The sequence below is a fragment of the Drosophila biarmipes genome, chromosome 3R (genome assembly GCF_025231255.1).
Source record: "Drosophila biarmipes strain raj3 chromosome 3R, RU_DBia_V1.1, whole genome shotgun sequence".
NCBI classification, from domain to species: domain Eukaryota; kingdom Metazoa; phylum Arthropoda; class Insecta; order Diptera; family Drosophilidae; genus Drosophila; species Drosophila biarmipes.
Genome location: NC_066616.1, coordinates 16,110,818 through 16,125,181, shown reverse-complemented (window position 1 = coordinate 16,125,181; position 14,364 = coordinate 16,110,818). Strand labels below are relative to the sequence as shown.

Below are 14,364 nucleotides of genomic sequence, written 5' to 3'. Positions count from 1 at the left end.
TATACATATATTATATACTTCCATTTAAATATATTTTTTATTTATTTAACAAAAATTCATTACTTATAAGATTATGTTTAATTTATGATTTAACAATTCAAAATGACTATTAAAGGTAATTGTCAGTCCACTTTAAAGTCAAAATGTCTGCAATTACTATTGGGCCCCATAATATTAGTTTTACCTCAGGACCCACACTTCCCCGACAATTTCAACCCTTTTGGAAGTACCCTTTAGGGAAAACAATAAAAATGAATATGTATTTAAATAACAGTTGCTATCAACACCGTCACAGGCTAACCCCTTGAGCACCTTTGTCCGGCCAAAATACTCGAGAATGAGATGAGAAAAATGTAGAAACTGCGGTCCAAGTAACTATAACATTTAAGCGGCTTTTGCCAAAAGTTGTGAGCCATTTGATAGCCTCTGGCTTTCGGGGAGTTTAAGCCTCCCTTTGAGAAGTGTTTTTCATATGTTGGCATAAAAATAAAACGTACGAGCTTTCTATTTTTATGGCTGACAACTGGCAAGGTTGGGACCTGGAAGCCTAAATCATGTAAAGGATTTGCGTTTTATCATGTCTCGGGGCAGGCTTTTGGGTAACCATCGCCTCTTTGGGTATCACCTCACCAGAAGTTGACAGGAAATTGAAAATTTCCAGCAGGCGTCATGTGTGCGTTTGCCGTTCGCCATTTGCCGGGCTTGAAGTGTCAGCGATCCGATGCCCAAGGAGGCCAATAACATTTACGCTAATTTGATAATCTGTTCACGCACAAGGACCAGACATTTGCATGGGGCTGTGGACGGCCCTAATTGGCTGAAATGGGACCCCAGGGACCCCAGAACTGTTTATGCCCTGTTTCTCTATCTGTATCTTCATACGTACAACCAGCGGATGGACCCTTTTGGGCCCTATCAGCGCGTTATCATCGCATTTCCTTTCACTCTTGAGCGAACCGAAATACTTTCAGTCCGTGGTCAGCGAGTTTATTATTTCGTCCTTTATTTTTATGCCCGCTTATCGCTCTGCTGCGATGGCCAGAAAGCTGTTTCAACCAGCAAAAAAGTCCGTTTGGTAATCGCTTTTACACGCTTGACTTCAGATGAAATTAGCTGCGGGTCTGGGATTTGTTTTGGGGTATGTTTTAGGTCAGAGGCTAGCTAAATAAATTAGGTCTATCAGAATATAATTATTTATTTTGGGCCACAGAAGTGCTTGGTAAGCGGAAAATAATGTGTTTGAGCAGAGAAATAGCTAAGAGCTATACAGCTAAAGAGGGTGTGAGAGAGATGGATATATGCTTACAGCAAATTGGCTGTTTCCCACATGGCGAACTTCTTTTGCTTTTAACTTTTTAATGAATGGCCTGATTTTTAAAATGTTTGGAATGTAGATGGGTATTGATAATCCAAACAAAATTGCATTGACACTTTGATTAAAGGTTTCGCTATACTGCTTGTTATGAACCCATTTGACTACTTTAGTCAGTAATTTTGCGCTCATCGTTTTTCTTCAAATGCAAGTTTCTAAAACCTCTGTCTGCTCCCCGCATCTCATACCTGTTAGCTGGCTTCCACTCGTTGAAAATTGGCTCGCATCAACGGAAATGTTGGGCCAGCCCACATGGCGTATGAGCAATCTGCTTCCCCTCGACACACACAAAAACATACGCCCCGTGGGCATTTCTCTGTGCGGGCTGGTATCCTGGTGTGCGACAAGATTTATGTGTGTTTTCTTTTTCTGTCGGCGTACATTTTAACGCCTGCAAATTTGCTAATTAATTAGTTTAAATGCTCAAGGAGAGCCAACTGAAGAAAGGAGAGCTATAATTATAATGGAAATCGAGTTTTGCCCAGCATATAGATCAGTTTCAGTTGCCTTACGGAGGAAATACCTCACATAACATCCCCAAATTAATACGTTTATGAGTGACTCACACAGACGCGGTAAAAACCGCTTCAAAAAAAGGAAAAGGGTGCAGGAAAACACGCGCGCGTTTTTACACGCATGTAATTTGTGGGAAATTTGTTCAACTTCCACCCTTTTTCCGCACTTTTCGCATACTTTTGCGGCAAATAAAGGCAAAATTAATTTAACGCGTGTTTTTCCCGGGTCCCTGCATAATGGAATTGATTTAAGGTTATTAATATGAGCACTCTGGCCCAAAAAAAAAGCGAAAAGAATTCCGGTAGATGCCTAAGTAAATGTTTGTAGCCGCTGTTGCTACTGCGGCTCTTGGTTTTTGGTAACCTTTAACGTCAATTTTATGCAAATTATGTTGTTTCGGCTGGAGATTTCCTCCGGGGAGGATGGATGTGGCTGCCGATGTCTCGCTGTGTGTGGCGAGGGGGCGTGGCACTTTCGAAACGACGGGGCGTCGCTCGAAAGTTTTCTGGGCTCTGGAGTGCTGCCGGTTGGGAGTGTTGTTATTGAAGTTTCCCGAGGTGGCGTCTGTCGACTGCTCACTGCTCACTGCTGAATGCTGACTTATTCAATAAGCCAAGTTGAAGTATGCTCCATTATATATTTGCCGGTGGCTGTGGCCGGGCTGCTTAAGCAAATACCGTGTGCTCGTGTATGCAAAAAGTGCAAATAATAATAATAAAGAGTACTTATTGTTTGATTTATGTGTCTGTGTGTGCACAATGCTGGCCAGGCGGAGGATGAGCTATGTTTTGGTTTTAAGACGGAGGGAGATCCATTTTCCAGGCTGACTGGCTTGCCTATTTCTCGGTTTCATTGAGTTATGGGTAGATTATATACGGAATGGGTTTTTTTATCTAATTTATTCTGATGCGGTTCCTTATTTTTCATGTGGGAGAACCTTAGTATGATTGATTTCATAAAGATTGATATAATTTAAATATTATTTAATTATAAACACTTTTCTTACTGAGTTAGCCACAATTAGCTAAATAAAAATAGGATTTTTAGTTTTCAATACAAATCTTTTAGATGTAAGCTAATATCTCAATAATATATCATTGGTTTGTTTGATTTCAATAAGATATTTGTACTTTCCAAAACATCAAGGTGTATTGTAACCCCTTAATAAGTCGAAGTAGCTCTCCACTAACTCATCTTCAATATCCTTCTTTAGAATTCCCACCGCTTAATTTTGAAACCCACTTCCGCCTCACCACCTTTCCTTGGCTAATCCTCCGCCATCATTTCCCCCAGCTAACCAACAACGAAAAACCCCCGATAAAGTCACCTTTATTTGTCAGTCTTAGGCTCCCCCGAGTCAACTGTCAATTCCTTCCAAACCAGGCACGTTCCCTTGCCTTTCACGCTATCCCGAAGCGTTAAACCGCACACACCTATCACGATGATGATGATGTTCCCTTTCTTATTTTTTTGGGGGCAACTGTTTTTGTTGTTCCTCAGTGCGGATGGCTAAGTGAGCCATTTATCTTCGCTGGAACCTCGAGCGCGACATTACAGCAGTAGCAACAGCAGGGACTACAACAGTCACTTCCTACAGGCGTCATCCAATCCTCAATAATACCGCTTTCGAAGTAAAACGATTTATATGGCGCAACAACAAAAAACCCATAGAGGTGCACACAGGAGCAGGGATCGAAAATGCACTCAGAGAAAATTATATTTCATGAGTATTTTAATGTTGTTCGAATGCATTTGTAATCAGAACATGATAAAAATTGATAAGAAATGATAAAAATATATATGAGAATTATAAAATGTTTATTTTTTAACAAATTTATGAAATTTTTTACAGTGTATAGGGCGATTCCTGTCTTATTTTCGTTTTATTCGGCCTTATCCAGACCAACATCAATCGAACAGCCGCAGCAACAACAAGCAGTAAATGAAACCCCTGTGCCGAAAAAAAATAAAAACCGAAGTAAAATCGAAGATTGCTATCTTTGACGGCTTGTTTTCCTGCCCATCCTGGCTGGGCGGCTTTGGGCGGGGGGCGTGGCAGCTATTATGTATTGGCGTTGAAACAATTTGAACAACAGTAGTCGCCGTCTCAGAAAGAGGGAGGAAAAAAACAAATGAAAGGAAGTCGTTTAAAAGTACAAACGGACATTATTTATCGCTCAAACCATTTAGCCACAGAAACTACCCGAGGAAGAGCCAGAGAGCAAAAAAGGGAATCCGAGTCCTTAGGACCCCAGCCACTTGTCCATCCCGTGTTGTTGTGTCTACTTAGTTGTAATAAATGGAAAAACGCAAGAGCACTGGGAGTCCTGGCCACAATGCGTTGCATATAATTTCTATTCGAATTCGGGAGGTTCGAATGGTGGGGGAAGTGGATTGAGCCGGGCAGCAATTGGATTTTGGGATAGCTACTGAGGAAAATCGATTGATTTCTGCTTGCTCAAGCAGTTTTCCCAATAAGTAATTTACAGTTGTCATTAAGTGGGAAAACATTTGCGGGCTGTGGATGGGAAGTGCGTGAGAGTCTCCCCTGATTAGTTCTTGGGTTCCTAGAAAGGAGTCTTGGAAAACTTGTGTTTCGGTCACAAATTAACTCTTAATTTTTTGACGAAAAACGGATATTTTCTTTCACTTTTTTTGGAGTAATTTGGTCTAAAATTGCACGAAAGGTGTAAGAAGCACTGTTTTGAACAGCTAACAAGCTAGATAATTGAAAAACTAAAAATGTTGACTTTATTTGCACTGTTAGCATCGTCTTTTTTTGCGAAAATGGGTCAAAAATAAATTTATTTGGGTGTGAATGCCAAGTGATAGGAAATTTTATTACGAGTTCAACAAGGTATGACATTTCATTTTTGGACGATCACTTTTCTTGTTTTACCCAAAATAGTGCTTGTTTTTGGGTTAAAATTAGGACCTTAGATTTTTGGCAAAAAAACTGATATTTTCTTCGAACTTTTTTGGTGTAACTTGGTCAAAAATGGCCCGAAAGGTGTAAGAAGCACTGTTTTAAACAGCTAACAAGCTAGGTAACGGATCGCAGTCATTTACTGGCTGATTCTAAAAAATTAAAATTTTCGAAAATTGTTACCTATTTTGCAAGGGGTAGCATCGTTTTTTTTGCGAAAATGGTTAAAAAAAAATGTATTTGGGTGTGAATGCCAAGTGATAGGAAATTTTATTACGAGTTTAACAAGGTATTACATATCATTTTTGGACGATTACTTTTCTTGTTTTACCCAAAACAATTTGTTTTTGGGTCAAAATTAGGACCTACGTTTTTTGGCAAAAAAACTGATATTTTCTTCGAACTTTTTTGGTGTCACTTGGTCAAAAATGGCCCGAAAGTTGTACGAAGCACTGTTTTAAAGAGCTAACAAGCTAGGTAATGGATCGCCGTCATTTACTGGCTGATTCTAAAAAATAAAAATTTTCGAAAATTTCGACCTTTTTTGCAAGGGGTAGCATCGTCTTTTTTTGCGAAAATGGGTCAAAAATAAATTTATTTGGGTGTGAATGCCAAGTGATAGGAAATTTTATTACGAGTTCAACAAGGTATGACATTTCATTTTTGGACGATTACTTTTCTTGTTTTACCCAAAATACTACTTGCTTTTGGGTCAAAATATACTTTCTTCGAACTTTTTTGGTGTAACTTGGTCAAAAATGGCCCGAAAGGAGTAAGAAGCACTGTTTTAAACAGCTTATAAGCTAGGTAATGGATTTTTTTTATTATCAAAAGTAGACCATTAAAATACCATTTTTAATTAAATATAGAATAGAAATGACTTCGCTTCATTGATCTAGTGGGTGTTTTTCAAAAATAGTTGAGGTTTATTGGAAGGATATAGTCTCGTCCATGGTCATAGAGAAATGTTCTCTCTGTATGCAAAATGCAATATTCAACTTCGTCTGCTCAAACACCTTTCTATTAGCACATCCATCCCGGTGGCAGCCTCCCCGTGCGTCCCCTCAATCGTGTCATGTGGAGCGGCGTAGCGGAATCCTTGTCCAGTTCCGCAGCTAACCCCCACAAAAAACCCAAAGTCCCGCAGACAGCAGCCGGAGAGATGGGTATGCAGTGGCAGGAAAGGCGGAGAAATGGTGGGAGTCAGCTAGCCACGGGCATCTTATCGCCCTAAACCACTTTAGTGTCAGTCCCGCTGACAGCGGTCCAGCCTCGACTCGTGAACATTGTCGCCTTTTTGTTCGGTGGGATTGGACGGGATGCTTTGGGATGCCTGGGAGGATTGAGGAGTCGAGTACTGGACGCCACTGTTGTCTCTTAACATGGCCAGTGGTCTTGTCGACATTGCGATAACAAAACACACAAGCACACACACACAAAAAAAGATGGCCAAAAAAAAAGAAGGAATTTTACGCTCTCGGCCATAATGAGGGTGATTTTCGTATTTGTGGTAGATTTGTCCACTTAGCAGGAATGACCGGGCCGAGGACCGAAGCTGTTGCAATTTGCTGGCAAATCATTTGTACATTTCCACAGTGGATTACGGTTTTTGGCCAGGACAGCCCCTGATTCCTGATGATAATGCTCATAATTTGCGAGGCCTGCATATATTTTCGGGCACTTTTTTTCTGGTCTTAGACCGTGATATATGCGCCAGCATGCCTCGGCCATGATTTGTGCTAATGAGTGAGAATCGGTGGGTGGGATTCTACGTCTAGGATTTCATGGGAAAATTCGAAACCAAAGCTGGACAGATTCTTGCATTTAATTGGCATTTTGATGCGCGGGGTTTCGGTGGCGGGAGGGGCAAAGTTTTTTAATAAAGACCCAGACCTCTCTTCATTCCAACCGAGTTGATTTTCATTTTCATTTGCCCATTTAGCCAGCGACCTCAAGTGCGGGTTTCGACCGGCATTCCGGCATTTTGTCTCCCTCGGTGTGTACACAATTGTCTACGGATTTTCAATATTATTTGCTGCGGTCTTCCGATATACAAAATCCCCCAGTTTGGCCATCTGCTACCATCATCTTGGGTCGGTCGGTGGTCCATTGTGGGTGTGAAAATTGTGGAAATTGCAAACGCTGACTGACTGCCACTGTCAACCGGGAGAAGCCGAACGAACTCATTGTAGCCGCTTTCAATTGGGCATTTTATTTTATATTTGAATTTTAAAATTCCTTCCGCTTCGGCGACAGGCGACGACGGGCCACAGGAAAATGGACAATTTGTGTTTGTGGCAATTGATTGGCAAATATTGTCCGGCCAAATGGTTGAGGCGAAAAGGTTTGCTGATTAATACGCAGTGACAGCAAGTCAGAGTTAAAGGAAAAAGGTCCTTCTACGGATTTTGGATTAAAAGTAACTGCTGTGGGGGATAATCAAGGGAGCTGTCAGAGAACAGTATTTAAGGCTTGCATAAAATTGGAGGCCGGATAGTATAAGATTTATTTATTCAGATTGTGAAAAAAGTTAGAGAACAAAAAGAGACAAATCTACATAGTTTTAATATTTCTTCTTCCCACATTTTTAAGAAAAAGTGTTCTTGAAATCATAACAAAATGATATTTATATCCATTATTCTCGAGAAGAGATTACTCTTGAACTTGGAAAAAAGAAGCACTCTTTTAATAAACAAATGTCTTTTAATTGTTCTTCATTCATCGAACGTCAAGAAGAACAAAGAAAGAGAGAAATCTTCTTGATATAAGCATTTATTCTTCCCACTTTCTTAAGAACAAGTGTTCTTGAAATCATAACAAAAAAGAATATTTCTTGTTAATTTTTTCGATAAGAGATTATTCTTAAATTCGATTATTGAGAAGAAATGGATTTGGGATAACAAGTTAACCAATATGTTATTAGGATTGTTGATCTGGAAAACTCTTAAATAATTCATTATTCGCTTTAAGTTGACTCATAATAATCGATCGAACTTTCCACTTAGCGTTCCTTAACTCCTTGTGGCAGTTCATCCATAGCCACACGCTCCATTTGAGCGTCTTAAAGTCGGCAATAAAAGAAAAAACTTGCTCAATGCCAACTTGCATGCAAATTACAAGCAATAAAACGTGGCACATCCCAATGCTTAGGCGAACTTCTGCTACAAGGCTCCAGAGCCCGAGGAGATTATTCTTTATTGTTTAGAGAATGACAGCAACAACGAGAGGCAGGACGAGAATCCTTGTGGCAATTCGCACATCATGCGATTGGCATTGAGATTGCGACTTGGTATCGGCCAATTCCCAGGACTGTCATATGCGGGGACAACAAACACACCCGACTCGAGGGATATGCAAATTTGTCATCCAGTAAACCAAACAGAAAACACATATAAATGAGTGAAATAATCATAAAAACGTCAGGCGCCCAAGTTGGGTGGGTTGAAACAATCCTGAATTGAATTTTTATCTATTGTATTGGCAATAAAGTCACATTGTCACAGCATGTATAAAATGATTATTGTTTACTCTTACCCTCCTTATGTATATATGTATGTAACTCTGCCCATATTTTCCCTCAGCTTTTCTTTGGGGGGAAGGGAGCAAAAAGTTGAAATACGGGCTCAACCGGGATTTGAACCCGGGACCTCTCGCACCCAAAGCGAGAATCATACCCCTAGACCATTGAGCCACCTACGATAAGAGTTCCAATTTTTTGGTTTTTTAAATAAAAAATAGTGAGAAATTTACATCACCTTTCGACCACCTGAAGACACATTTTCGACTTGCATATTAAGTGAATTCGTGGCTTTAATAAGGGGGTCAACCGGTTTTAAATGTTTCTTTTACGAGAGCTGCATGCATGCATAATTTAGCTAGGTACATTTAACCCATTAACTTAATGTTCAATCAAATCTAGACTAGTTTAAGATAAAAATTAGTTTTAGTTTTATATTTCTTATTTATCGTTAATATTAGACTTAACTTGTAGTTATAAAAAAACGATTTTCTAAATTATTAAAATAATAAAATTTTAATAAAAAGTTTTTTTTTGTGTTTTTAAAAATGTATAAAATTTATGCACATTCAAAAACAAAATTTTGAGCTCTACAGAAGATGTATCTCACGATAAGTTGTACCTCCTTCTTTAAATACTTGCATGGTAAAACTATTAGCTTTTTAAATAAACTTTGCTTCGTTGCACTCAATGGGTTAAAGCCGATCGAACTGCCTAGTTTTTCTCTTAAAGCCCTCTAAAACGCCCAATTTCATCACGGGGATGTAGCTCAGATGGTAGAGCGCTCGCTTAGCATGTGAGAGGTACGGGGATCGATGCCCCGCATCTCCAAGTGGATTTATCTTTTTTCTTTCATCAGAGCCCCATTTTATTTTTATTAAATTAGAGTTGGAGAACGACTGTGCGGCAACTTACCCTCATCAGCGGATCGCTGATTTATTGACTTTTAAACACTGCAGTTGGCTCCCATTATTTTTCGTAGCACGGCAGCTGACTCATCAAAATTTGTTTTGTCTCTGGCGCTTTTGGCATGCTTTTAATTTAATTTGAAAAGTTTTGCATGCCCATTTGGCACATTTAACCCCTTGCCTTTGGGCTTGGGGCCGAGAGAGAAAAAATAGGCGAAAAAATGGAAAGGAATATCATAAATAATGATGATAACTGTCTAAAGTTTTCAGGGCATGCTATGCTACAAATAGCCACTCCCGGCGCCCACACCAAGTGCAATTAACTGGACGGAGGGCAAGAACCGAGAAGAAAAATATGACAATTAGGCGCAAAACTAATTGGGGATGGCTGGGGCCAATGAAGGGATTAGAAAGAAGCAAGCAAAAATTAAATTTGATATTTTAAGGAGACAGGGGAATTTAGTTTCCAATGCCAAGTTGATGCTTAGACAGACTATCTTTTAAACAATCTTTCTTTTGTACCTTCTAGTGGTACCTATTATTTTTCTTGCCAAATGTATCAAATCTAGACAGATGTTTTACGTAAAATTTTTCTACCTTAAAGCTCTAAAGTTTTTCCACCCACCACATTTTTCCTTCTTTAGATACTTTTTATTGTTTGGCTGGTTCAAGTTTTTGGCTCGCTATAAATCACAGGACTGAATCCATTGAAGATTTATGAGCTGCTAAATATGCTGGCGAAACAACAGGCGAGGGTCGTGGCCAGGACACTTTGGACAAAAACTTTATCCACATATCAAACTTTAAAACGCAATTATCATGCATATATGTATGATAGATGGAGGGGTGTATATTTTGAATCCTGCCGCAGAGACTGTGTTCTTCTCCAGTGTTGTTTTTCACTTGCGCAGATAAACAAAACAAGGTCCTAAATAAACAAAATGAGAAAAAGAATAAGCTCGAAATGAGTAAAAACCCGCAGCAGACAAAAATACAATTTGATTTTAATTGAAAAATAGCAACAACAGCGTAAGCAAGCCCGAAAATGGGAAATAAAGGTGCTGATGGATGTGTTATGTCTGGATATGTTAAAGAACGGAATGTTAAGACTAATAAGATACTTTTTTAAAGACCAGCATAATTTTTGAGTTGACCATGTTTAGTAAAGGCTGTCACCTTTGGCCTTAAGGCTCATGGAAATTAATGCAATTAATGGCAAATACGCTTAGGCAGACCTTTACCCCCTTTTTCGTAGCACCGTGTCCCAACCGCACTTAAAATGCCATTAACAAAAGCACAAACCATTTTTACACTTTGCGTGCCAAGAAGAGCAACAAAGGCAAACAACAACAAACTAGCCCGGCCAAAATAAGAACAAGTACAATAACAACACCCACTAAAATAGCAACAAACTGAGTTCCCTTTTTATTTATTTTCTCAACAACTTTTTACCTTTTTTCCAACTCATTTTCAAGTGTTTCCACTTAGTTGGCTGTTGTTGTTGCTGGCCCAGGCCATTAGAAGGGGGCAGATGGGGTCAGAGAGTTGGGTCCTCCTCGGCAATCTTGATGGGGTTACCATTGTTTTTGTTGACTTAAGTCAACAAGGTCGAGGGTTAATGAAAGTTGGCTTGAAAGCTTCGAGGTTGCTTTACGGTGTCCTGCTTAACTTGACGCCATTCCTTGGGGAGGAGAAAGGACTCTACAAATTGAATGTGCATATGAACTTTTCTAAAATTTTTTTCTAGATTTATTTTTAAAACCCATCCATGGTAAATACTGTAGCTTATATTATCTAAAAAGGATACGTGCGCCATCTTAGTTTCCGTGGTGTAGTGGTTATCACATCCGCCTAACACGCGGAAGGCCCCCGGTTCAATCCCGGGCGGAAACAGTGAAGTTTTTTTTAAGAATTGAACATTTTTTGCTGTTTCTGATTTTCTAGGTATACAGAAAAGTTATCAGATTTAATACTTCAGTCCCAAGAACCGGTGGACTATCTATAATTATCATGCAAAGATATTTATAACTGCATCATGGCCTTAAACTTATCGCGTTGTTTTTGCTTTAAGGCCTCGTGCTTTTTGCGCTCCGCATTTTTGATTAGGAACTCTTGGAATTTCCTACGCATGTCCAACGATAGACCCGTGTTACGAAGATCCAACTTCTCGAGAATTTTATTGCAGCTAATGATCTTCATTAGGTGTTTGCCAAAGTCCTGAAAATAAAATTAGTTCGATATAAATATTATACATATTTCAAGAAGGCAACCTCTCCCAGAGAATTATTTGATAAATCAATGTCCAGCAGGGTGGTGTGCTGGCAAATCAGCATCATAAACAGCTTGGTAATGGTCTCCGTGATGCCACAGGTTCCCAGGTCCAGTTCCTTGATGGGCATGACCTGCAGGGTATTAAAGATAGCAGCAGCTCCATCACTTTGGATGGGATTCAAACGTAGAATCAGTTGATTGAGGGGAACATGCCTTAAAGTGCGACTAAGAATGTAGGCACCCTCTTCAGCTGGAAATTATTAATGAGTAATGTATGTAAATCAATATTTTTGTTAACCTACTGATCTTATTATTGGTCAAGTCGAGAACAGTGAGGGTGCCAAAGGACTCCCGGCCGCAGGTCTCCAGGAAGCAGCGTATTCCCGCATCCCCGACTGCACAGTGCAGAAAGGACATCTCGGTGAGGTGGTGGCATCCCTTATCCAGGCTGTGGGCCAGGAATCGCAACTGATACGGCATCAACTTTGTGTTGTGCAGGCTGAAAGGCATGGGAAAACGCTGAATAAAAAACCACGAGGCAGGCCAATCCTTACCAGAACTTTCGCAACTCGTGGCACTGGCTGAGTCCCTTGGACAAATGCAGAATATCCCTGACCGTCAGTTGGTTGCAGCCCATTTGGTAATTGCAGCCGACCGTCTTGGTGCTGTAACTCAGTCGCAGTTGGCGTAAATCCGGCAGATTGCTCAGCAGGTAATCAAGCGGAATGTGATCTGCAGGTGAAATTGAAGGGTACGCATTAAGAACGAAGTTATTATGGACTTGTAAATATTTTAAACATCCCAAAATTACCAAAAAGAAGGCTTAAGATGCTTAATTAATGAACGATTCTAAGAACTGTTCAAAAACAGATTACAATTTAATAGTTATAAAATTTATATTTTAATTTCACTGAAAAGTATTTTAAAAATAATAAATAAAATTTGTAAAATATTTGAAATTAAAATTTGAAATCCAATCGATTTAAATAAAACCCCAGGGTATCTGCCTACCCACTCACCATTCGCCTCGGTTGTGGGCGGGGCGGGCTGAAGGAAACTTATCTCCAACTGATTTATGTACGCCGCACAGATGTCCAGGACGACCTGCACGTTGCCCTCCTGCTCGTAGTCGCCCGTCGGCATGTTTTCAATAAACTCCTGCACATGTCGCTCCATGTAGATGTTGATCCAGGGCCGCTCCCTGCCCCGCGCCTGAAGCGGGGCGCTCCGCCACCGGTGGCCGTAGCAGCGCTGCCAGAAGAAGTCGTCGCGGATGTGGGCGCTGAGCAGCTGCAGCGGGAGCTGGGTGTCCAGGTGGCTAAGGAGGTAGTTGCGGTCCTCGCGACGCCCCAGCTGCCGGTACAGGGGCAACTCTGCGGATGGATAATATCTGGATCTTATCTATTTAGCAAGAGCCTGCCCTTAGGGCTACGTTACACTGTGCTAAATCTAGCTTTTACTATTTATAAAAATAAATTTGATATCTATAAAATTGAAATAGTTAAAGTGCTACAATATCTATAAATGTAAAATAATAAATACATTTTTAATAATATAGACTTTTTCAATTATTTTTAAATATTAAAATCATATAATTTATTACTTCTAGCTAAATAGTTTTTAGCTGTTTTTAAGACACATTCTCACCACTCCAATTCTCAACAATGGCATCGAGCACAAGATGCCGCAGACTTTTCGCTTGATTTGCCTGGCTCTCCTGGACCTCGCTGGGGCTCTGGATGGTGTCCAATGATTTACCGCCGACTTTGGGCAACTTGACGTCGGCGAGATTGAAATAGGCCTTGAAGGTGTCAATGGAAACGGTGCTGGGGAACTCACAGTACGTGAAATCCATTTAAATAAATGTAGTTTCCCGAAAGATACAAACTCCAGAACTGATGTAGTTGAAAGATAAATAATGTTATTAATCCGGCTTTCTGGCTGCCAGGAAACGGTTGTCAACGTAGCCCTTTGTTGATTTTCCAGTGCTGCAGAGGGTGCGAATAAGGGGACCTTTCCTAAGCCAGTGTTCTATTGGCCAGATTATATATTTTTAAAACAGTTCTTCATGCATTGCATTTAAAGCCCTAATTTAAATTCCTTAAATGCCTTAAAATATCTGTTAGCCACAGGATATTCTTGATTTTCCTGGCATTTGCATAACAAAGTCGTTTTGGGTCTGCGGGATAAGGCCTCAAGTGGCAAGCCGATTATGACCCTAATTACACGACATTACAAGTCAGCGTTTATCCCACTCACCAGGCCCCTTGGGTGTATCAAAAATATTGACTTGGCATCTTTCAGTGCGGCCAATCAGGGCGGATATCTACCTGGGGATTAGGCCAGCTGACATGACTTGCCTTGGTCCCTCCAGAAAGTCAAAGTCAGGGCTTCTCTGGTCTGGCTGGCGTAATTTTTACGGCTTAACTAGGACTCCGCCGTGTCTGCGGAAAATGCAAAGTATATTCACGCATAAAACGCGTTATTTATATCCTGGCCTCGACGAAGCGTCGACCGAGAATTAATAACCAACCCCGCGATGCTTGCCGCCATGATGCGCATTATTATGGCCAAATTATACACCTTATAAAACAGTTGCGCGTCTTTGCCGAAACCAAATTTTTATGTAAAGCAATTTATTTTGAATTATTTTTATGGCACTTAACGGTCGCGCTGCCTGCACACATTGGCGAGCAAAAAATCGAGAAAAGCTGACTAGTCAAAAATTGGTTTCCCATAGGCAAAGCACTTCCGCACTCCAAAGGATTTCCCCCAAGTGGGCTCGTTATTGTGGGAATTTCACCTGATGAATTATGCGAAATCGATGCGCACATTGACAGCAGCTTGAGCGGTT

General features: G+C 40.3%; 1 protein-coding gene and 3 non-coding genes across 4 annotated transcripts; 2 read left to right on the top strand and 2 right to left on the bottom strand.

Annotated features, from left to right (window-relative positions):
- Nucleotides 1-8,433: 8,433 nt before the first annotated feature.
- Nucleotides 8,434-8,505, bottom strand: Trnap-ugg (transfer RNA proline (anticodon UGG)). Its single transcript has one exon. It is a non-coding gene; the product is annotated as a tRNA-Pro (tRNA).
- A 584-nt stretch (nt 8,506-9,089) lies between these two features.
- Nucleotides 9,090-9,162, top strand: Trnaa-agc (transfer RNA alanine (anticodon AGC)). Its single transcript has one exon. It is a non-coding gene; the product is annotated as a tRNA-Ala (tRNA).
- Nucleotides 9,163-11,059: 1,897 nt separating this feature from the next.
- Nucleotides 11,060-11,132, top strand: Trnav-aac (transfer RNA valine (anticodon AAC)). Its single transcript has one exon. It is a non-coding gene; the product is annotated as a tRNA-Val (tRNA).
- Nucleotides 11,133-11,261: 129 nt separating this feature from the next.
- LOC108031343 (uncharacterized) lies at nt 11,262-13,365 on the bottom strand. Its single transcript, XM_017104607.1, has 6 exons — nt 13,158-13,365; nt 12,530-12,883; nt 12,065-12,242; nt 11,813-12,009; nt 11,510-11,760; nt 11,262-11,456 (listed from the first exon to the last, which is right to left on the bottom strand). The coding sequence occupies exons 1-6, from the start codon at nt 13,363-13,365 to the stop codon at nt 11,262-11,264; spliced, it is 1,383 nt and encodes a 460-aa protein (XP_016960096.1).
- Between the last annotated feature and the right edge of the window lie 999 nt (nt 13,366-14,364).

Excerpts from the sequence above, each read along its gene's own strand:
- LOC108031343 (XM_017104607.1), bottom strand. The coding sequence starts at position 13,365 with ATGGATTTCACGTACTGTGAGTTCCCCAGCACCGTTTCCATTGACACC. Across the intron at positions 11,761-11,812 it reads CTTGACCAATAATAAGATCA|CTGAAGAGGGTGCCTACATT; the intron begins GTAGGTTAACAA and ends AATAATTTCCAG. Across the intron at positions 11,457-11,509 it reads CAAATAATTCTCTGGGAGAG|GACTTTGGCAAACACCTAAT; the intron begins GTTGCCTTCTTG and ends TTTTATTTTCAG.